This window comes from Diplotaxodon limnothrissa, linkage group LG1, assembly GCF_057381915.1.
Source record: "Diplotaxodon limnothrissa isolate DT_005_m linkage group LG1, D_limnothrissa_male_GT1.1, whole genome shotgun sequence".
Lineage (NCBI taxonomy): Eukaryota > Metazoa > Chordata > Actinopteri > Cichliformes > Cichlidae > Diplotaxodon > Diplotaxodon limnothrissa.
In genome coordinates this window covers 16,664,463-16,687,732 of record NC_140596.1, presented here as the reverse complement: position 1 = coordinate 16,687,732, position 23,270 = coordinate 16,664,463, and the positions used below count along the sequence as shown (strand labels likewise).

The window sequence follows — 23,270 nt, the reverse complement described above, 5'->3', positions numbered from 1 at the left end:
CTCCAATAGTGACAGTAAATACTAAATAGTTATGAATTCAAGTTCCTGTCTTTGTGACACATTCTTAACATTTTTTTAGAATAATATTCAAATTGACATATTTTTTTGTTTTTATTTTTTTAGACATTGACAGTGTAGTCTGTATATTCACATGGCTTAACCGTTAAATGCACAGTCCTAACATCACGTTCACCCTTCAAATCTGAATCCGAACATTTTAGGTGGTCCCACTTTCTTAATGAATTAGAAGAAATCAAACAACACTGAAATATCTTAAAACTAAATATAATTGTTGATTTGGATTTTGCCTAATTGCTGACAGGAGCAGAGACGTTTTTTATATTTTTTATGCCAAGCTTTAAAGTGAAGTTCTTGATGAGACAGCTAAGAAGTGTTTTTCTGTTATGCAGGTCAAAAAGCCATGGCCACATTCATAATTTAGCGGGTCAGGGCTGTTTGGGTTTTGTTTGACAGCTGTGTTCTGTTGTTTCAGGTGGCAGCGTTATGTTTCCATGAATACCATGTGACGCGCTCTCTCTGCAACTGTGTGTTTTCTGGGTGAGAGAGCGCCTTTTTCTTCTTGTTGTTATGCTAGAGCTACGCCAAGCAGTTGGGTTAGCGGCAGTGATTTTCTGTTGAAAATAAACTGCTGTGCTCCCTGGCAATATGGGGAAGCAAGACCAACGACACCTCTGTCTCCTTGCCTGAGCTCGCCACATTGGTGTCAGAAGTGGGATAGCTCACCCTGGCTGGAATGAAGAGAGACATTCAGAGGCTGGAGCAAGCCGTCGAGGAGAGTATTCGCTGCTTGGGGAGCTGGCGATTGAGGAGCGAGGAAGCGACCACCCATGTAAGTCCCCCAACGGGTCCCGACAGCGTGGTGTAGTGAGGGGACCACCGCTCCAGCTTCCTGCCCCCCTCCAAGGATGATGCATGGTAGTGGACCGAGTCGGGCACCTCAAGGGACACTACCTGAGCTGCCGTGTTGAGGACCAGCCCTGCCGGGCCCTGGTAGACACGGGGTCTACCATTTCCCTAATACGACCTGGTGTACACCCTGGAACGTCCGGGCCGCTTGTGATGGGTTGGTCACCCACCGACCAGCTGATGACGGTGACGGGGGAGAGAACTGACTTGCGGGGGAAGAAACCGTTGCAGATCCGAGTGAAGGATCTGGAGCTGGTGCATGACTTCTGGCTTGCTGACGTCCAAGATCAGTGCATCATCGGCCTTGATCTGCTGACCCGCTGGGGGACCTGCGTTGACACCGTGAAGCTGGCCATCACTCTTAGTACAGAGACTCTGGCCCTCCAGGGCAGTCAAAAGCTGGGAATGGGGGGGACCAGAGACAGACAAGCCAGGCTTCTGGCAGCTGCCGCTCAACAGACTTCGGGTGCCGGTAGCTCTGGATCATCTCTATTCACCTCAGCCCCAGCCTCTAAGCCCGACAAACCTCCCTCGACTGAGACAACCAAGGCTATTGATGACCTGTGGCAGCGCAGCAGTGTAGGTCTTAACATTGACCAACGCCAGCAGTTCAGGTGCATCCTGAATGAGAATGTGGACATCTTTGCCATCAGTGACAAAGACTGCAGGCAGACGGGGCTGGTCCAGCACACCGTCGACACCGGCTCTGCTCAACCCATCCGTCTGCGCCCACGCCGGCTGCCCCTCTCGAAACGGCAGGTGGCGGAGGAAAAGATCTGTGAGATGATTGCGGCTGGGGTGTTTGAGCCATCCAACAGCCCATGGGCGGCACCCGTGGTCCTGGTGGGAAAGAAGGATGGCAGCCCGAGGTTCTGCGTGGATTTTTCGCCATCTCAGTGCAGTGCAGTGCTTCCGCGGATCGACGAGGCCCTGGATTACATTACCGGCTCCAGCTGGTTCAGCTCCCTCGACCTATGCAGCAGTTACTGGCAGGTGGAGCTAGCCTCCGAAGCAAGGCCTAAGATTGCATTCACCATCGGACAGGGGCTGTGGCAGTTCAGGGTCATGCCATTTGGGCTCTGCAATGCCAACGATGTTCGAGAGGCTGATGGAGAGGGTGCTCGTGAACATCCCTTGTAGCCACTGCGTTGTGTACCTGGATAACCTGTTGGTGCACGTGGCAACTTCGGCAGTGCACTGTCCCACCTGAGCGAGGCCTTCAGTACCATCCGACAAGCTGGGCTGCGACTCAATCCTACGAAGTGCCAGCTGTTGGCGAAAGAGACCTCGCTCGCCATAGTGCTGGCGGTGCGGCACTTCTGGCCATACTTGCACGGCTGCCGGTTCCTCCTGTGCACTGACCATGCATCTTTAACTTGGCTCAGGTCGACAGCATGGCAACGCTGATGCCCTCTCCAGACGGCCCTGCATGGCTGTCGAGTGCCGCTACTGTCGGCGGCAGTAGGAGCGGCAGTAGGAGGCACTGGGCGTGGCTACTGCTCAGGCCACAGCCAGCGGAGGGGGATGGCTCCCACTGACCACACAGCAGCTGAAGGGCCCAACTCAACGCTCCACTGCCCCACTGCAGCAGTACCTGGTTGGGGCCCTGATGGAGTGAGTGGGAGTGGACGTCCTAGGGCCTTTCCCTGTCACCGAGTCAGGGAACAGGTATGTGTTGGTGGCCATGGACTATTTCACAAAGTGGCCGGAGGCCTACGCGGTGCCAGACCAGAGTGCAACCACGACGGCAGAGAAACTGGTGGAGGAGATGTTCACCCGTTTTGGGGTCCCGGCTGAGCTCCACAGTGACCAGGGGCATAACTTCGAATCGAAGATCTTTAGGGAGATCTGTCGGCGGCTGGGGGTGGAGAAGACGCGAACCACCCCACCCCACCCGCAAAGCGATGGCTTGGTCGAGCGCTTCAACCGCACGCTGGCCACCCAGCTTGCCATTCTCAACAGCCGCCACCAGCGGGATTGGGACCGACATCTGCCCCTGGTCCTTTGGTCGTATCGGACTGCGGTTCAGGAGTCCAGCCAGTGCACGCCTGCAGCGGATGGGAGCTCCGGACGCCCGTAGATTTGGTGTTCGGGTCTCCCCGAGCCAGGGATTGATGGTGGGCCAGAGATGGACTACTACAGGAGGCTGAGGGAGCGGCTGCAGGTGGTTCATGACTACACCCGCCAGCCCCAGGCCAGTGCCAGAGTACGACAGAAAAGAGCCTACGACACCAGGTGCCGAGGGGGAGCTTCCGTGCCTGGTGACAAGGTTTGGGTGTACTGCCCGGTTTGCAAGAGAGGAGTGTCCGCCAAGCTCTGCAGCCACTGGAAAGGGCCGGCGGAGGTCGTGGACCGGCTAACAGAAGTGGTGTACCGGATGCGCATGCCTGGCCCGGGGTGCATGGTGGTGTTGCACCAGGACAGACTTTCACCGTACCGACCGCTCACTCCAGCAGCTGCCGGGGCAGGGGATGCTGGTGGTACCCCATGTTCTGATTGTTCCCAGTTCTTTCTGAAATTGTCAGGCAGTTTAAGAAATGGAACAGATTAATACCTGATCTTTATATTAGAATTTACTTTGCCCTTCATGTTGTCTTTCAGTAACTTGGCTCAAAATCTCTGGATCTTCTGAGATATATATATTGATAAAATCCAATTTTTACTATACTTTTTCTTTTCGATATTTTTGTAACTGTTAGCATGATTTGCAGCTATTGTGGTCATTTTTTGTTTCTGTCCTGCTCCCATTGCTCCCCCCAAAACAATTATCATTTCGATATTTGTCTGCTTATGCTGTCAGGAAACCGAAAGAGAGTGAAATTGTGAAACAAATAAATTATTACACCTAATGCAAGCCAACTGCCCCTTTCAGATATACTTTCTTCATCTTTCTGCTTTTTGATTGATAAAATACGGAGGAACGTAAATGTATTATTTGAACAGAGCATGAGGTTCTGCAGCAATGCACAGGCTGTAAAAATCATGTGTTCAGTACTAGTGCTTGCACATACTGTACGGATATAGATAGGTCACATGACAGACAATCCCAACTATAGACAGGACAACCCAAACTATTTATAAATGCCATGTCTTGCTTGGATTTACACACAGTCTCTAAAAAACGCACTACCAATCAATCCTGTGGCTATAAACACACTTAAGGGTCCCCACAGATGGGAAAAGGAACAAAGGTAAGAAAGGGTTTTCTTTCAATATACATGAACACATGAATGGGACACATCTAGAAACACACACAGACACACTGCAAAAAGAAGAAGAAGATGTGCACAGAGAATAACATTTACGTGAAACAAACATGCACTCACACACTGGAGTCAGTGTGAAGATCCTGTCTCTTGAGTTAGTCTTTGATATTTAAAGTTCATCATTCATAGATGAACTGTTACACAAACGTAATGAAATATATATGTATATGTTTAAGTGTGCACTCCATGTGTGTATGCACATCTTCCAAAGGTCAGGCTAAGGATTTGTGTCGTACCAGGCACGCAGACATGGAACAGTCTTTTGTACAAAACACACACACATAAGAGACACATCAAAACTGAACATTCAACTCTTATTGTGGAAATCACAATAAAGAAAAATGAATGCATGGATATAGTATTTGTATACATATATAATGTATGGTGTATTTAAGTAGTTCCAACTAATCGACTGATGGCCAAAACAACAGCTCTGGGCTGCAAGCCCAGGTTCGGTCATGCAGAACTATGAAAATGAACAGTTAATCCCATAAATCAAAAGCATAGCTAATCTATGGAGCTTCACCTTAATCGTACACAAATTTGTTGGATGCTTATAAGTGCTTGATCAACTGAGAGTTTGCTTGCCTGATTTCTAGAGCTACAAACAGCCACACCTGACTGACTCCATCAAAAAAAGAAAACTAAAAAAAACCCAAATAATTTCTCCTGCTCTATTTTCTAATCCAAAACACCAGGTCATCACTGAGAAGATGTTTGATTAATCACTGATAAAATAGAAAAACCTCTAAACAAAAACAACAGCAAACAAAGTGTTAAGCATTACATTCAGCTCCATTAGTATGGTCAAAGTCTCAGCACACACACAAGTTACAGGACCTGTAACTATCGTATAACAAAAAGGACTTTTACACATTCTTTTCTTGAAAATCTTACAGTACAATACATTTTCAGCACCATACCAGCAATATGCAGGTTCCAATTTATCACTGTTATCTCTGAAAGGACCACTCATACACATGAACACAATGGCACGTTTTCTTACCTTCATACACAGCTTTGAAACCCTGTGCACTCACAGCAAAATCTGTGGTAAACCACAAGGCCAAAATGGATCCACTGCTGACTACAGGGGAGGGCAGCATGAATCCTGACAACCTGCAAAAGAGGAAAAAGTAAATTATTGAATCAGCAAGACAGCCCATTTCTGGAAATTAATAATGAGGCAAACCTTTAGGCAAATGTTTATGAAAACCTGAAACATGGAGCTGTAAGTACATGGCTATGTTGATGTTATCATTAAGAATAAAACAATAAAGGTTCCCACTGAAACGAGGTCTCTTCATGAGCTCCTATTTGCCTGTTTTTTCTCTGACGCTGAAGAAATGCAATTTGTAGTTTGTGGCTTTTCCCACAAAATCTCTGAATCTGCAACAAAGCAAAAGAACCGCCATGATAACTGATCATGTCATGAGTACCGACACGTGACTGCAGACAGGATACGCTTCACTGGAACAGTTTGGTGGTCACAGTAAAAGACTATCTTTGATCTTTTAATCTTGGATGGTATGTTCTGAATATAACTACTGCTTCGTCATAATGAAAGAGCCAGTAGAGGCGATATAAGGTTAGAAATATCTGGATGCCTGTAGATTCTTCTTTACAAGGTTAACATAAATATATTTGACTGAAAGGAAATGACTAAAATCAGTGTAGGAAATATGCAGGGTTTTTCCTACACACATTTTTGGCCAAAGCAATTTTAAGCAGCACTAAAAAAACTAAACTATGCCACGTCTGGAGAGTGTGAAAGACAAGACTACAGAGGAATTGTTGCTAAAAAAAAAAAGAAGCTAGGGGCAAATAGCTGTTGATAATAATAGGGTAAAAAGATGAATGCTGGTTTTTGACCCAGCATTTCGAGTTTTTGTTGTGGACTCATGATTCATTTCTTTTGGGATTTGATTTATGTTCCTGTTCTATATCTCATTCTTTGAAGTATTTTATTGTTCCCTAGTGCTTTTGAGGTTTTTTCTATGCTTTTCTGATGATGATATTAGTTTCCATTCATATCCAGCCTGTCCTAGTCTCTTCTCTGTGTTTGTATCCCTTTCTGACTCCCCTCTCATGCTCCCATGTTGTTCTGGTCCCTCAGTGTCCTGTCTTTGTGTTTTGTGTCCCGTTTTGTTCTGTCATGTTAGTATGTCTAAGTCCTGGTCCCAGTCTTTATTACTTTCTGTTTTATCTTGATAGACCCTTGTCTCGCGTGAGCTAGGTTCAGTTCTGCTTCCCCTTGTCTCATTGGTTAGTATCAGCTCAGCTGTGTTTCCTCAGGTGTTTCCACTCTGCCCTGATCTCCATTTTTGTACTTATACCCTCACTTTGCTTCTGTTCTCGGTCGTGTTCTCCCTCGCAGTTTTGCCTCCTAGAAGATTGTAGAAGTTGTCCTAGAAGTTATCTTGTGTCTGCACCTGCATTATTTTGTATTATGTTAGAATTCAGCATTAGTCCTGCCTTTGGGTCCAAAACCTGCCTGCCATGACACTTACATAAATCATGGGTTAAGTTTATTTTTAAATTCTGATCATTTCAAACATCTGAAATTCTGAAACTAATTAGGGGCTCTTATATTTTGGCAATGTCATTACATTAAAACATTTGATAATTAGTGACTTTTTAAAAACGTAACACTTTAAAAAGTCCAGTTTATTTCCTATAAGTGTATTTATTTTGAAAACCCAAGGCAGGGTGACCAGATGCTTGAAAATCTAGTCCTCTTCTGTAAGTCAGTGTCAGGTTTTTATTTTTTTTAAATCCACTATTACATATGTGTGTGAATAGAAGAGCAGGTTTAAACTGTGAATGTCAGCTTACACACTTGAAGCTGTGATGATTTGCCTTTAAACTCTAGTGTGACCTGATCTTGACTTAAGATGACTGACTGAAAAGAAATGTGTTTGCGTTTCCCGGTACCATATATCCATACTCAAAAATACAGACAGCCAGGGATACTGACACATAGAAAAATTGGTTTGGATAGACTGAAAATGTTGCAGGTCTATTTTGGGCCAGGTATTATAGTCACATTCAAATACTTGTCTGAGAGAGACAGGCTGTGAAAACACATCCACCAATCAAAGAGAGGAAAAATACAAATCTACTAATTAGAGTGATTAATTTCTAATGAATATATGTCAGTTGTTCACACCTGTCAGTTAAGCATCTATGGTTACCACAGCAATGGGACTCTGTGTAACTATAGTGGAAAAAAATAGTGAGAAATTTCACTCAGCACTACTCTCAAGAAACGACTTATGAAAGAAAAACAATAATTTGTATGCACCTGGTTTAATAATCATGAGTGCCAAAGAAGTTGCTCTCCAAATGGTTATAAAATGTTGCCTATAGAGTGAAAACTGTGCACTCAGTACAAGGTTAAAGAAAGAAAAGGGTTTTTGTCTGCTTCTCACACTCTGAAGATTCCATCCACTGAAATAAATGGATATTTTTCACCACGAAACTTTAATTAAAATATGATTTAACTTCTGGTCTCTACGGCTCACTTGTTGTTAGTGCTGAAAAGCCCCAAACCAACTGTTTTACTCTCTAGCCTTCCTGCTCCTGACATCTAATGCACCTCTTTTGATATTAAGGGGCTAATATGTTCCTTGTGCTTATACATAGCAGGCAATGCTTGCATTCACCAACCTACTAATATAATATAATATAATACTAATATTATATATATATATATATATATATATATATATATATATATATATATATATATATATATATATACATACACACACACACACACACAAACACACACACACACACACACACACACACACACACACACACACACACACATATATATATATATATATATATATATATATATATATATATATATATATATATATATATTAGGGGTGCAACGATATTCGTATCGATATTGAACCGTTCAATACAGTGCTTTCGGTTCGGTACGCATATGTATCGAACAATACAACATTTGTAATTTATTTTATCAACTTTCCTTCTGACGATGCTGTCTGTGTTGAGCGCTCAGTGAATCTGCGTTCGACTACTCCGCCTAGGCTGCACTGTCGAGCGCAGATCCACTGAGTGCTCCACACAGACAGCATAGTCAGAAGGAAGAGCGCAGGGCAAGCTAGCGAGACAGAAGTTAAGCTCTCAGCAACATGGACCTCCCCCACCCTCATTCAGATCTGGCGTTTGGAATTATTTTGGTTTTCATGTGACGTATGACCCTGAAGGTAAGCGAGTCATGGACTAAAGTAAAACAGTATGTTGGATGTGCCATGCAATGCTCAATTACATGGGTAGGAACTAGTGTGTTAGCGCAGTTAGCTCGTTAACGTGTTAGCCGTCTAGCCCCATGCACGGGGCGATCGGCGGTAGCTCGTTAACGGAGATTTGCCGTGTTGTGGTGTTAAGGTCATTTCAACGAGATTAACCTGAAAGCACTAGTGGGAACACAACGAATATGACTGCACATTTACGCCGACATCATCCTAGTGCAAAGACAAAAACAACAAGCATGCTACTAACTTTAGCCGAGTCATTTAGACAGCTGTTAGCACATGATTCTCCTTATACTGCTGAGAATATAGCCCAGAAGAAGCGGATAGTATAGCTTTTATTTTGGAAAGAGACATTTCTCTGTAATAAACTCTCTTTTCCAAAGATGAGTGATTCCTCAATCAGATACAGGGCTTGCAATATCGCTAGCCTGACATCCTGGGGCTAGCGATTTTTTCAGTCGGGCTACCCTGCCCGTCGGGCTATTGTAGGAAGGAAAAATATATGTCAATGCTTTTGCATTCTTTCATAAATGTAGCTGGGTAATTATGTCATTGGCATCTGTGAGCCACTGTCAATATGTGACATATTGAAATTGCGTTTGAATTTGCGCTTGTTTTTTTGCTTTCACTTTGCAATCGTGCGAACTGTGTATAGAGAGCGACAGCACTGATCTGTGAGTGATGATAATTTGTGCACCAATTCCTCTGACATCGTCTTATTAATCGTTAGCTTACTATGCAAACATGACAAGTGAAATCTCCTGCAGCTTAAACATGTGAGAGGTTGATCGCGCAGAGAATCGCTGAGCTTATGTGAGTGAGTGTGTAAAAGCATTTCAGTTCTGCTGAGCCAAACAAGACAGGTCAGGGTGAAGAAGTGACAGCCAAAGAAAAGCTTACCACAAAACGGAGAAGTTATGACAAATGAGACTATAAGGCAAAAAGAAAGTGCAGCTTTATGGTTTCATGGACAAAATAATTTCTGTGGCTGCAATATGACGAGCTAAATAACCAGGGCTGCACATAAGTGGTCCGCAGGTGCGCATTCGCTGTCAAAATAAAAAACACGCACAAGGGTTAGGGTTAAATTTAAAAACTGTACTTTTGAGTTAAAATATATATTTATAATTTTAATAAATGACAAATTAAAAATGCATGAACATTTTTTTTGTATCGAAAAAATATCGAACCGTGACACCAAAGTATCGAACCGAACCGAACCGTGAATTTTGTGTATCGTTGCACCCCTTGTGTATATATATATATATATATATATATATATATATATATATATATATATATATATATATATATATATATATATATATATATATATATATATATATATATGTGTGTTGGGGGGGGAAAATAAGAGCATTGGCGAACTTGGCATGTTGATAAGACATATATAGGTTAAAACAGGATTTCTGTCATAACCCCACACAACCCCATCATTTTATAATTTGTATTTTTTTCTATTATTGCTTGATTGACCCAATATGCAATTTCAGTACACTTTCTTAACAATACATAAAAAGTATGCGACTAACAAAGGGAAAGAGAAAAAAGGAAGAGGTAACAGGAAAATAAAGACAGACATTGGAACAAGACTCTAACTAATGCAATCAAAGCAAGAACAACAATGAGTCTGGATTCTGGATTCATTTTATCCATTTCATTTTTGGGATGGGACGCAACAAAGGAGAAAATGAAAGTGACAAAGTGGAAAAAATGTAGACGTCCAGAAAATAAGGTTTGAGAAAGAGAGGGGAAAAGGTAGATGGACAAAAAAAAGACAGTAAAAGGAGTAATTCACTTACACTACTGAGCAAAAGAGAGGACAGTGAAAACAGAGAACAGTGAAAAATGAATAATTCTAATTCTCTGGCCTCAGAGCAAGGACACAAAGGACAGACAATAACAGATGAAGGGAGCATGCAGAAAGCAACAACCAGAGAGAGAGATGGAAGAAAGCAAGGAAACAGAGAAAATGGAGGAAAGACAATACTGAGAGGGGCAGGAGGAGGGTAGTAAGACAAGAAGTGAGAAGTAAGAAAAAACTGTTTCACCTTAAAGTACAAAAACAAAAATGTTTTTTAAACTTACCACAGTAGTGTCTGACACCTCCATTATTTGTTCCTGTCTATGCAACGTACCTTTTATTAATTGTTGGTTTATCTGGAATTTGATGTGCTTCCTGTGACTAAGGATTTTAGTGCCTGTAGCTAGGTTAATTAACTGTGAACTATTTTAATCCAGTAGAGGATGCTGTAAGTTAATGTAATATTGCAATTGCTATGATTAAATGAAAGAAATTTTAGTTCATTATTCTATATAAATCTTTTCTATACTGTTCTGATGGCTTATCTTGTTTTATTGAAGCAAAATTTACTTGTGCTTACTATTTTTATAAAGTAATTAAATTATACAGATAAATCCACTTTCTTTTAAGATGTTTGCATACTTATATTTGTGTTAGCAAGGAGTAAGGAGATCTAGTGTCAACTAATGCACATCATGTGCCTACGTGTCCAAATGTTTTCGTTGGTAGTGTGGTAGTGTCTACTTTTAAAACCCGTGTACTGCATTTTCTGTGCATTTTCTATTTTTCTGAACCAGAAAGAGAATTAGCTGTGCACAGGCTACAATAAATCACCTTAGTGGCCCACAAGGGACAACACTTGCATTCTCACATTAATATTTCACCACTCAACAAATAAGACATGAACAAAGTAAAATGGCTATAACTAATTATCAGGAGGTTGCCTTCCTCCTGAATTTTTAATTTCATGGGCATATGAACTCTCGAGGACATTTAGTTCTGGACCAAGGTTAAATTTAGCCACTGGTCAACGATTTAGAGAGGGGATGGCTCCATACTGATCAAAGAGGTACTGGATGCATTATGGAATAACTGGGGATGAAAACAGCAAAGGTTTGAGAAGGGCTTGGAGCAAGCTGTGGAATCAACCTTGATCTATATTTAACTAAAACAGGTTTTTAATAAACTGGAAAGTGATTAAAGCAGCGTTATATGCCTTTTTTAGTATTTGGTGTATACAAATGAGATGTTGTAAATCATCACAAGCAGTCCAAAATATGAACTTCAGGCAAACTGTATTATAGTGAATATGCTCAGACACAATCATTAATATTCCTTTTCCCTGTCCAAACTTTCACTAAGAGTAAAACAGAGCTGTGATTTCTGTTCTTAAATTGAGGATTGACCAGGAGACAGATGCAAACTCACATGTGCGCACACACACGCACACATAAGACTGTTGGTCAGTCGGTAGGTCAATTAACGAGCAGTAATCGTCTAGCTGTCACTGCACTGATGGACCAACATGATTCCATGTCCCCATCCATCTCTCTCGCGCTCTCTCTCTCACTTTCTCAATCAGGCAAACACACTGGTGCTATGCCTGTTTGACATTTATATGAAAATAAGTGAGCTGCTTTTGGAATATTTGACTGTTTATGCAGTCAGTCAACTGTTCACCCAGTCAACCAGCTTATGTAATCAGATAGCCACTCAGTGATTCCAGCCAGCTGGTCTTTACAGTCAACCAACCAACCAGCCAGTCATTTTGCCTGTGTGCCTTTCTGCTTCTTCGTCCATCTGTCTAACTGTCCATCTGTATCTGCCCGACCAGTCTATCAAATAGCTAGCATCTCTGATCATGACATATTCTTCTAATCACCAAGATAAGTGTTTAAACTGGATGTAGTGTGGTAATAAAGCATGCCATCATATTGGAAATTAGTCTCAGCGCATTCACAAAATTACTTCATTATGATAGCTCCTCCACATTGTACTTAGGGAAAACATGGAAAAGACAATATTCTGTATTTGAACAAAAATAAATCTAGAGACACATAAAATCTTGGCAAAGCTTTTCTAGAAACATAAAAAATTGTGAAATCTGAACAAATGAAAAATCATGCTGTCTGATTGAATTGCAGTTCTTGTTTTGTTGAAGGACAGAACAGCATTGCTAATCACCTGCAGTCTACTACAAGCCAAAGAAGGAATATGTGGTGACAGCCTCCTATCCTCTATTTCAGGGGTGTCAAACTCAAATACGCAGTGGGCCAAAATTCAAAACTGGAACAAAGTCGCGGGCTAACATTAATATTTATTGAAAAAAAAAATCTTCCTCCAGATATAAGAATGAATCTTTTCTTATGGACTCAAATAAGTTTTTCTGGAAAACTGAATATGGAACAAGAAAAGCTTAATACTAAACAATATATATATTAGCTGTATAATACCAGTAGGCCAGCTCTAATAGTAATTTGGTATGGCTTCGCGGGCCAGAGTTTGACACCTATGCTCTATTTATTTGACATCCTGGTCCCATTGCCACTTTACTAATTTGTTGTTGTAGCTAACCGTCTCCAAACAAGTGTCTTGTTGCATGCTCAGTCATCCAGGTAAGAAAATCCCAAAAGGTTGATTCAGTTCGTCTGGACGTAGCGTTTTCAGTGGGAATGCTACGTCCAGATGAACAGAACCAACCTTTTAGGGCGTCTCCAAAGAACATTTAATCGTATGCCCAATTGTTATTATCTACCCAAATCGGGCACCAAGTAGCGAAACATAGCACACCCACTGAATACTTTGGTGTTTACATGTCCCCCCACTTATCTTTTAAAACATCAGGTTACCTTCCCAGTCCCTCTCTTTGTGTGTGTGAACTTAGCATATATGAGAGTACTAACCCAATAAGAAAACTTTCAAATCGGGACTCTGAGTGAATGTTTCACCACATGTCCTTGCACTCTTCTGGTAAATTTGGCTTACAAGTGGTCCACCAAGCAGAAAATTTCAATAACTTTTAAGCTTTTAGAGTTTGTTCAAACAGCTTTCTGAAGCTCTCTGTATTTCAGGCAGCCAACTGAAGTGGAATAGATTATATGTGAATGAAAAAAATATACAGCATTGACGTTTGTCATCAATGCTCTGACCTCATCACTCCCCACAAGGAAGTACCAAGCAGGGAATAAAGGTTTTCAAATGCTACATGAGTCACATGAGTAAAGTTACTGCGGGCATGCGGCGAATGAATAAGCAGAATAGCGATGGCTTAAGTACAAGCCATGATTAAAAATAGAGGAGTCAGATTTAGACCAATCGACCAAAACATTAAAACCACTGACCGAGAAGGTGGATAACAATAATCATCATTTTAAAGTGCAGGGCTCCAAACTCAGGAGTTTCCAACATGACAAACCAAAAGGTCCCGTGTCCGATTTTAAGTCAATTTGAGTCTACCTTGTACAGGCCTGTTTCCAAAATGCTGAGATTTGTATTGTAAATAAGAACAATGCATCATAATCACATTGTCAGTGTTCTCTATGCCTGTGTACAACGGCACGCACTGCAATTTACGCTGACTGTCCTAAAGGTGTTCAAGTGGAACACATGCAGGAGTAAGAGGTCAGACAGAATAGCAATGATCTTGAAGGGTAGATAGGTCCAACTCATATCATATAAGGTTCTTGCTTTTGATGGACGAAGATGGCCAACTTTTCAACTTATCTTTTTTCCCCCCTTTTCATCTGTCTTTAGGCTCTGGCATTTATGAAAATATACGCAAACTACACAGTCACTGTAGAGTATATGGCTTTCACTTGCCAACACTGGATACACCACACACTTGTACAACAGATGTATGCCTTGTGTTTACTTGTTTAAATCTCTAATTCTGGGCCTTGAAACATTTTTCAAGATTGTTAAATGGAGCACCAGTCTATCCGTGACACAACGTAGCACACAGTAAATGAACAGACAGGAAGTGATTTGTTTGATAAAGACAGATTAAGAGCGTAGTGGATAACCAGTAAGCAGATAACGGAAGAAAACTTTAAAAAGAAGGGAACACGTTTAAAAAAATGACACTTTATTTTTTTTCCAGGGGTGGAAGATTTTTCTTTAATAAAAACAGCCAGAGATAAATGGCAGGGAACATGGTGAGCAAGCAAACGGTGTTGGTAGAAGATCTGTTGTAAATTACTGCCTTGGCAGAGTTTCCTGTACAAACTGTAGACAGTATGCTATGAAAAAGCACTGTAGCATCTAGAAACAATGGATGAACACATTCTTGGCAACAGGATTTTGAACTTTGGGGAAATTTTGGTAAAGAAAAATAAATAAATAAAACAGGAATCCTCTTATCTGAAGTGAGTGGGAGAGAGAAGGCATGATAGAGATTGGCCTAAGGCAAGATGGACCTTTTTACTCTGTGTGTAACACTTAATAAACTACTGTAATCATTCTGAATTCTTATAACTCATGAAATCATGATCAAAACTACAAGCAAAGACATTGTTGGGACAATATGATAAATGTCATCGAATGTAACCACAGATAATGTGTTACACTGTTAATGAAGATATATAGTTGTACTTAGGGACATGTAATTTGCTAGATTAATTTAGACCCGTGGCAATGGAATAGTTTGACAGTCTACTCAAGGGTAGCTATTTTGGCCTTAAGCAATCTTTTAAAAAAACATTACTTTTAAACACTGGCCCTTAAAAGTATACCTGAGATGTTTAATGCTGTTCTGTTGCTTGTTTTTGAGGAGAAGAGAAGAGAAAGTTGGTTTTCAAGAAATATTTGTTTTCACAGGTCTGAAAACATTTTCTTAATCAAATTAAGAAATAGACAAAGAGATGTTATTCTAAAGGTAAATTAAAGATCTTCGGTGTAAGTTACCCGCTGAGATACTGCTGTGCCACAGTTCAGATGTATACTGTAGCACTGCTGCAGTGTTCTGAGGAGTTGTATGCCTTGCTAAAGGGCCCTTTGGCAATCGGTGGTGCTTTATGCAAGCAATAAGAGAGTATGAACCCTACTGATTTTCTGGCGTCCTCAAGCAACACCTTGCAGAGCAATTCCCTTAAACTTGAGCCTGAAGCCTAGAAAATCCCAAAGTGTCTGTCAAGCTGTCTGTCAACCACAGACGGTCTAGTCTGTGTGCTTTTGTGCTAGCCCATGTGTACACAGGTATGTAACAAAAACAACCAATGCATTTCCATCCCACCAATGGTTCAACTATAGAATTTCCACTTCAAATCGACAGCAAAATTGTTAAATTACATGCACCTGACACCACAGTGACTAATGACTGTGCAGTGGAAGGTTTTTATCAAGCACAACATCAACAAGCACATCAGCAAAATGTCTCTATTTACCTCGAAAATTGATTTAATTATCAGAGCAAATCATTTATCTAGATAGATAGATAGATATCTTTCTCAGTGTCACATAATTAAAGTACAAATTAAATTCCCCCTTGAATTCCACAAATGTTGTCTCCATATGTTTTTTCCTTATTTTCCTTGACTTGCAATCCACACCAATTATTACAATTATATTGTAATTATATTAAAAATGCAAATTACTTTAATTTTTTTTTCGGGGGGGGGGGGAAGTCACCATGACTTTAGGTCACAATAGGTACAAAGCTTCACGAAATCCCACAGGGACCAATTTGTCTAAGCTGTGGTAAGGAACAGGAGCAGTGAGTAGGCAGCTGGCACCCAGCCACATCTCACTGGGTTGTAGACCAGTGTTTTTCTAACTGTGAATCTGGTCTTAACATGGGTCACTGTTTGCTTCAAGTGGGCTCTTGGAACATGATGTTTTATTGAACGTGAATATCAGCTTGAAACAGTGAGGTTCTAAAAGGTGGTTCCACTTGATAAAAGCACTGATTTGCTTCTCGATGGTAAGATAAGGTAATACATCTAGTCAATGGACCGTAAAACGACTAACTCTGACTCAAGTGAAAAATTCTTTTAAAGCAAGTCGTGTTGTTGGCAGAGACTTTTCATCCAGTAATTGCAATAAAAAAAAATGTTTTACTTGAACATAATGTTGGGGTTGTGGAGGTTTACCAAGCAAACTCTAGATGCTGGATTTCACTGTTAGATTTCATCTGGAGGGACATAAAGTTTAAATCTGGTCACAGAGGTTTGACTGCTTTTTTGAAAAGCCTATTCTGCCTAGCATCAGCAGCATCAGCAAGGGTTTATGGGTATCCAGACTTCTGGCTGTTAGCCAAGGCTCTAGGTCCTTCAGACTAAAGTACTTTCTATTTCTCTGTCTCCGTCTCACTCACACAAACACACACAACCTTGGTTCCAAGTCTATCGAGGCATAATGTGCATTGCACCCTTCGCACCTCCTCAACCTCATATATTGTTGCTGTGTCATAAACATTGCGTAAAATGCATCTGTCACTCAGCATTGTCTTTTTTTGCGTAACAACGAAGGACTTATTGTTTTGGCTTAAAACTCAACAAATGGTGACTTACAAAATGAAAACTTGCTGTCAGAGAAAATGAGAATCATTACAAGAAATCCTTATTTAGAAAGGAGGTACTGGGATTATGTTCTTTCCTAAATACCCCATATGATGTTCCTTCATAACAAAATACAGCTAAAATCAAAGGCACAAAAACTATGTTTATACCAAAATAGTCCCGATTAAAAAAGAAATGCTGAAGAAAATAGGTCCATAACCCTGTTTGATCAAACATTTTTAAAGTATACATATATTGTGGAGGTATGTAACAACGACAGGAGAGGTCTCAGTGTCTCACTCCAACAACTTTATTAACTGACAGAACTTCACATATAGTCAGCGCCAAAATCTCCACCCCCACACTTCCCTTCAACTTGTGTGTGAGTGGAGCCACCTGGTGGTCCGCCACACATACCCCCCCTTGAACACACAGTCAGGTCTCCATTCAGTCCAGGACCCTGGGTCTAAGCAAACGACCCGCACGACTGAACCTGGGAGGGAGAGAACAGGCAGAGGAAGGTCCATCCTGTGAACGAGGCTGGTGAAGGCGAGCAGGAGGCTCAAACGTTGGTGGTCCGGGGGTAGTCCTGGGGGGAAAACCAGAGACTGTCAACCCCAGCGCAGGAGGTCGGCCACGGCGAGGGGCCTGGGCCGGCACTACATCACTGTCCGGAAGAACATGTGCTGGTTTAAGTCTGTCAACACACACAGTCTCCCTTCGACCCCCAAAATCCAAAACAAAATGTTTCTGGCCCGGTTCAATAACCCTGAACGGGCCGTCATACAGCGGCCGCAGCGGTGTCCTGTGGGCATCGTGCCTGACAAAAACAAACTTAGCAGTCTCTAAAGTCTTTGGAACAAAGGTGTCAGGCACGCAATGGTGCACCGGACCAGGAACCCGAAGCGAGTGCAAAAGCGGGGTGAGAGAGAGCACCGATGGATCGAAGCGGGGAGGAGGGTTTTCAGGCAAGAATTCTCCAGGCACGCGGAGGGGCTGACCAAACACTAGCTCAGCTGGGGAAGCGCCGAGATCCTCCTTAACCGCAGAGCGCAGCCCAAGCAAAACCCACGGGAGGCGGTCAACCCAATTGCCATCCTTTAAGGAGGCGCGAAAGGCAGCCTTCAGCGACCGGTGGAACCGTTCACACATCCCATTAGCCTGCGGGTTGTATGCGGTTGTGCGGTGGACTTTAGCCCCCAGTCCATCAGCCATGGCCGACCAAAGCTCGGAAATGAACTGGGGGCCTCTGTCTGACGTAATGTCCGCGGGTGGGCCGAAACGCGAGACCCAGGTCGACAAAAACGCCTTGGCCACCACTGCTGCGGTAGTGGACGCCAGGGGGACCGCCTCCGGCCACCTGGTGGTCCGGTCAACAACAGTCAAAAGGTGCGTAAAACCTTGTGACTGCGGCAAGGGACCCACCAGATCGACATGCACATGATCGAAACGTTTGCCGGGTATGAAGAACGGCTCCAGGGGCGCCTTGGTGTGTTTATGAACCTTCGCGCGCTGGCAGGGAATGCACGCCGACGCCCATTCCTTAACAGCTTTGCGAAGGCCTGGCCAAACAAATTTAGAGCTGACCAGTTTAACAGAGGCCCGGACCCCTGGATGAGAGAGAGCATGTACCGAGTCAAAAACTTGACGACGCCAGGAAGCGGGAACCACAGGGCGAGGGCGGCCGGTGGAAACGTCACAGACGAGGAGGGGACCACCGTCCTGCACGGGTCTGTCCTCCAGTATGAGGCCCGTCTGGGTGGATTTAAGCGCGAGGATGTCAGGGTCACCGCTCTGATCGGCAGCCATGGCGGAGTAGTCTATGCCGAGAAAGACGGGAGAAACCAGCGCACGGGACAAACAGTCAGCCACATGATTGGATTTACCAGCCACGTGCCGAATGTCCGTGGTAAACTCAGAAATGGCTGCCAACTGGCGCTGCTGGCGTGCACTCCATGGATCGGAAACCTTGGACATGGCAAACGTCAAGGGTTTGTGGTCCACGTATGCGGTAAAGTGACGACCCTCGAGAAAAAACCGGAAATGACGAGACGCCAGGTGGAGCGCCAGTAGCTCCCTGTCAAAAACGCTGTAATTGCGTTCGCTGTCACGTAGCGTACGGCTGAAAAAGGCGAGCGGTTGCCAGACACCCGAGATTCGCTGTTCCAGCACCGCACCCACCGCTATGTCCGACGCATCAGTGGTCAACGCAATCGGCGCTGAGGGGGATGGGTGGGCCAGAAGGGCAGCATTAGCTAACGCTGACTTAGCATCAGAAAACGCTTGGATGCTGTCCGGAAACCAGTCAATGGGGTCATTAGCTTTTTTACCCTTTAACGCCCCATAAAGGGGCTTCAGCAGATGTGCCGCTCTGGGGAGAAAACGGTTGTAAAAATTCACCATCCCCAAAAATTCCTGCAGTGCCTTAACAGTCGTGGGACGCGGAAATTCCGAAACAGCTCGGACTTTGTCAGGCAACGGAACCGCGCCCTCGGCGGAAACACGGTGCCCAAGGAAATCGAGAACGGGCAACCCAAACTGGCATTTAGACGGATTAATAATCAGTCCATGCTCCGCCAAACGCTGAAAAACCTGACGCAGATGGAACATGTGCTGCTCCTTCGAGCTGCTGGCCACCAGTATATCATCAAGATATACAAAAACAAAGGGCAGCCCGCGCAAGACCGAGTCCATCAACCGCTGGAAGGTTTGGGCGGCACCTTTCAGGCCAAACGGCATGCGCAGAAACTCGAAAAGGCCGAAAGGTGTAATTACGGCGGTTTTGGGGACATCCTCCGCGCGCACGGGAACCTGGTGATATCCCCGTACCAAATCGATCTTAGAAAAAACCGAGGTCCCCGCAAGATGGGCGGAAAAATCTTGGATGTGGGGAATGGGATAACGATCGTTCTCCGTGACATTATTAAGACGGCGGAAATCCCCACAAGGTCGCCACCGACCATCAGATTTAGGCACCATGTGTAACGGAGAAGCCCAGGCACTGTTCGAACGCTGCACGATGCCCAGACGCTCCATGGTAGCAAATTCTTCCCTAGCGACAGCCAGTTTGGCGGGGTCGAGGCGGCGCGCGCGCGCGAACACCGGGGGCCCTACTGTAGTTATGTAATGCTCTACCCCATGCTTCGTCACCGTGCTCGAGAAAGTGGGGACAGTGAGTGAGGGAAACTCAGAAAGCAAACACTGAAAAACGTCACCCGAATCTACTGAGTTAGCATGCACCACGGGCTGAGCACCCCGAGTCAAACAGGGTAATGAGGAAAAGGACACAGCATCAATTAAACGTCTGTTAGCCACATCAACCAGTAGTCCGTGAGCACAAAGAAAATCAGCGCCTATTATAGGCACAGAGCTAGCAGCAACAACAAAGTTCCACTGAAAGTCACGGTCGTGAAAGCAAACAGTCACCAACCTTTCACCGAAGGTTTTGATGGGAGAGCCATTAGCCGCTGTTAGCAATGGCCCGCAACCCTCAGCTAGCCTGTCCGAGCCAGCCGGGGGAAGAAGGCTCTTCTGTGAGCCGGAGTCCACCAGGAAACGCCTCCCCGAGCGTGAGTCCTCTAAGAAAAGCAGCCTTTCCTTGTTGCCAGCGGTCGCGGCTGCTACAGAGCGCTGACATGCCCGTTTCCCTGGGTCTGGAAACTGCAAGGCGGGAGGCAGCGCCGTGCCTTCGCTCCAAAACGCTGGTGATAAAAACAAAGCCCCTTTCCGCGGTGCCGCCGTGCAGCGATTCCGGCCACAGTGGACGAGTCGGAGGGCCCGTGGAGCATCGGTGAGGGGGAGGGGGAAAACGCTGGTGGGTCCTGAATAACCGTCTGGACGCCGAAAGTCCTGGTAGCCAGGAGGATGCGATCCGCCTCTTCCGCAAGGGAGCGGTAATCCTTCGTGGCCAATAGCGGGGAGTTGGCAAGGCCAGCGCGCACTGGAGCCGGCAGCTGTCGAAGAAAGAGGTGGGTGAAGAGAAATCCTCCGTCCTCCGCGCCCAGCAAGGACAGCATGCTCTCCATGAGCTCGAGGGCGGTGCCGTCGCCCAGGCCCGCGATGGAAAGGAGTTTCTCGGCCCGCTCAGCATCAGAGAGGGAGTAACGCCGCAGCAGCAGCCCCTTGAGGGCGGCGTACTTGCCCTGGGCTGGGGGATCCCGGAGGAGAGTCATCACACGGCGGGTTGACAGCGGGTCAAGTGAGGCCACCACATGGTGGTATTTAGTGTCGTCGGCTGAAACTCCACGAAGAGCAAACTGAGCTTCTACGTGCATGAACCATGAAGGAGGATCGTGAAGCCAAAAATCCGGCAATTTAAGCGCCACAGCAAACGCAGCCATCGGCGGAGGTGAAGGTCCGGCGGCCGCCGATGCTTCCAGGCCAGAGCTGGCTTCGTCGTCGAGCCTTAGCATGTTCACTACAGGGGTCACCAATGTGGAGGTATGTAACAACGACAGGAGAGGTCTCAGTGTCTCACTCCAACAACTTTATTAACTGACAGAACTTCACATATAGTCAGCGCCAAAATCTCCACCCCCACACTTCCCTTCAACTTGTGTGTGAGTGGAGCCACCTGGTGGTCCGCCACAATATATTACTTATTAAACAGTGTTTCTTTTCTTTTTAATTCAGGAGCCGACATCTGAAGCCTGGATTTTACTTTCTGCATTTGTGAGTCCAAATGATGTAAATTTCATCATCAGATAGTGAAGACAATGCGCCTGCACGTTTTTTGTGATGATGCAGAATTTACATTACAATGCGGCAGTTACACATGTGGGCCTTGAGTTCATTTCAAGAAGTGTGACAGGAATGACTACTACAGTACAGAGGTCGGGTGTCCAGCTGCCTGTGTCTGTAACGGATAATAATCTAGGCTTAAGAGCTGCTAAAAAAGGACAAAAAGGAGAAAAAAGTGTAAAAAGAAATGTGGCAGTGGCGAAAAGTTAAAATAAAACAGGCTCAAAGCCTAACTTTGGCTCTTTTTCATCTGTAATGTGAGCCACTTTAACAAACAAATAAACAAAGAGTTGAAGGTTGTTAATTTAAGTTATGGATTTGTGCCAAACATAGGGTCTCTTGGCAAATCTGCTTATCCATGTCACGAAAGACTAAATTTAAGTAAACAGAAAAAAGAACAATGATTGAATTTCCGATTAAATAAAGATGGAATTTTTTATTACTCTTGTGTGTTCTTTAGTACATCACCACTTTGTTTTTGTTGTTGCTGAGACTGTTTCAGTGACAGTTGTTGATGAGCCTTATGTATAGGATGCAGACAGAGAAAATATGAATGTAGGTATCATTCAGTACTGTGCGTTTACCCTAACTTCCAGGCAGATATTGTTCCTCGTTAACACTCGTCATGGGGGAATTAACAAAGTGGGCTGTTAAACCACCCATCGCCTCTGCCGGTACAATCATGACCTGAACTTGTTTGTACTGTGCTGGCAAATCAATCAACCGGATTACTTTTAATGACTGGTAATTCAGTTATTCACATTGTTTCCATTGTTTCTCTACCAAGGTAGAGTCAAAGCAGAGGCATTTTTCAGCGCTCTTTGATTCTGTCTGTCTAGCTATAAAAACTAAAAAGCTGAATTCCATGAAACCTGGTGGAGAAATGAGAATTGATAAAAGGAAGAACCCATTAAACTTTAGACCAGATCCAGCCTACGTTCTTTTAAAATGCAAAACAGGCCACTGGCATTGGCTTTGGGAGAGGATTCCTTCCCCAAATCTAAGTTAATATATTTCATTGTATACAGTATACCCACTAATTGTTATCCGACAAGTATTTCAAACCACGGACCTATCTCAAACAAGCTTTCCTGATTCATTTTCATCATCTTTCTGGTTGGAGTATTAGAACACACTGTACTTTCACATTTTTTGAGGAGGATTACATTTTGGTCTGAACATCTGCTGAGACTTGCCAACTGTCAGTAAGGCAGAGTGAACGACATACTGTGGAGCTACTGTACAAGTAAAAAGTCCTTGTCACCGTCAGCAGTCAGAGAACTAAATCCGGAATCCAAGATGGCGCCGTTGAGTTCGGCTGCCGCCCTGGCAGCTCTGCGACGACTGTGCTTTTAAACCGGAGTTAGCTGACGAACTCAATGCTTTTTTTGCGCGTTTTGAGGCGCCTCAGTTTCAATCTCAGAGCCCTGCACCCGCCCCCGCTGCTGAACCAGCACCACTGATACTCTCTGAGCATGACGTGAGGAGAGCTCTGAGGGCAACCAACTGCAGGAAGGCAGCGGGACCAGATAGCATACCGGGACGTGTGCTAAGAGTATGTGCAGATCAGCTAACTACAGTTTTCACTAACATCTTCAATGCCTCCCTGGCCCAGCAGGTAGTCCCCACCTGCTTTAAAACATCAGTGATTGTTCCGATCCCTAAGAACACCCGCCCAGCCAGCCTAAATGATTATCGCCCAGTGGCCCTAACATCTGTAGTGATGAAA

General features: G+C 44.1%; 1 protein-coding gene across 2 annotated transcripts in view; it reads right to left on the bottom strand.

Annotated features, from left to right (window-relative positions):
• LOC146639603 (CUB and sushi domain-containing protein 1-like) overlaps positions 1 to 23,270 on the bottom strand; it is a 480,470-nt gene that overhangs the window by 297,948 nt on the left and 159,252 nt on the right. For both annotated transcript variants that reach the window (XM_085353830.1, XM_085353836.1), the window contains exon 3: positions 5,200 to 5,312. In XM_085353830.1, coding sequence (XP_085209956.1) covers positions 5,200 to 5,312 — 113 coding nt within the window. The remainder of the gene's footprint in view (positions 1 to 5,199; positions 5,313 to 23,270) is intronic.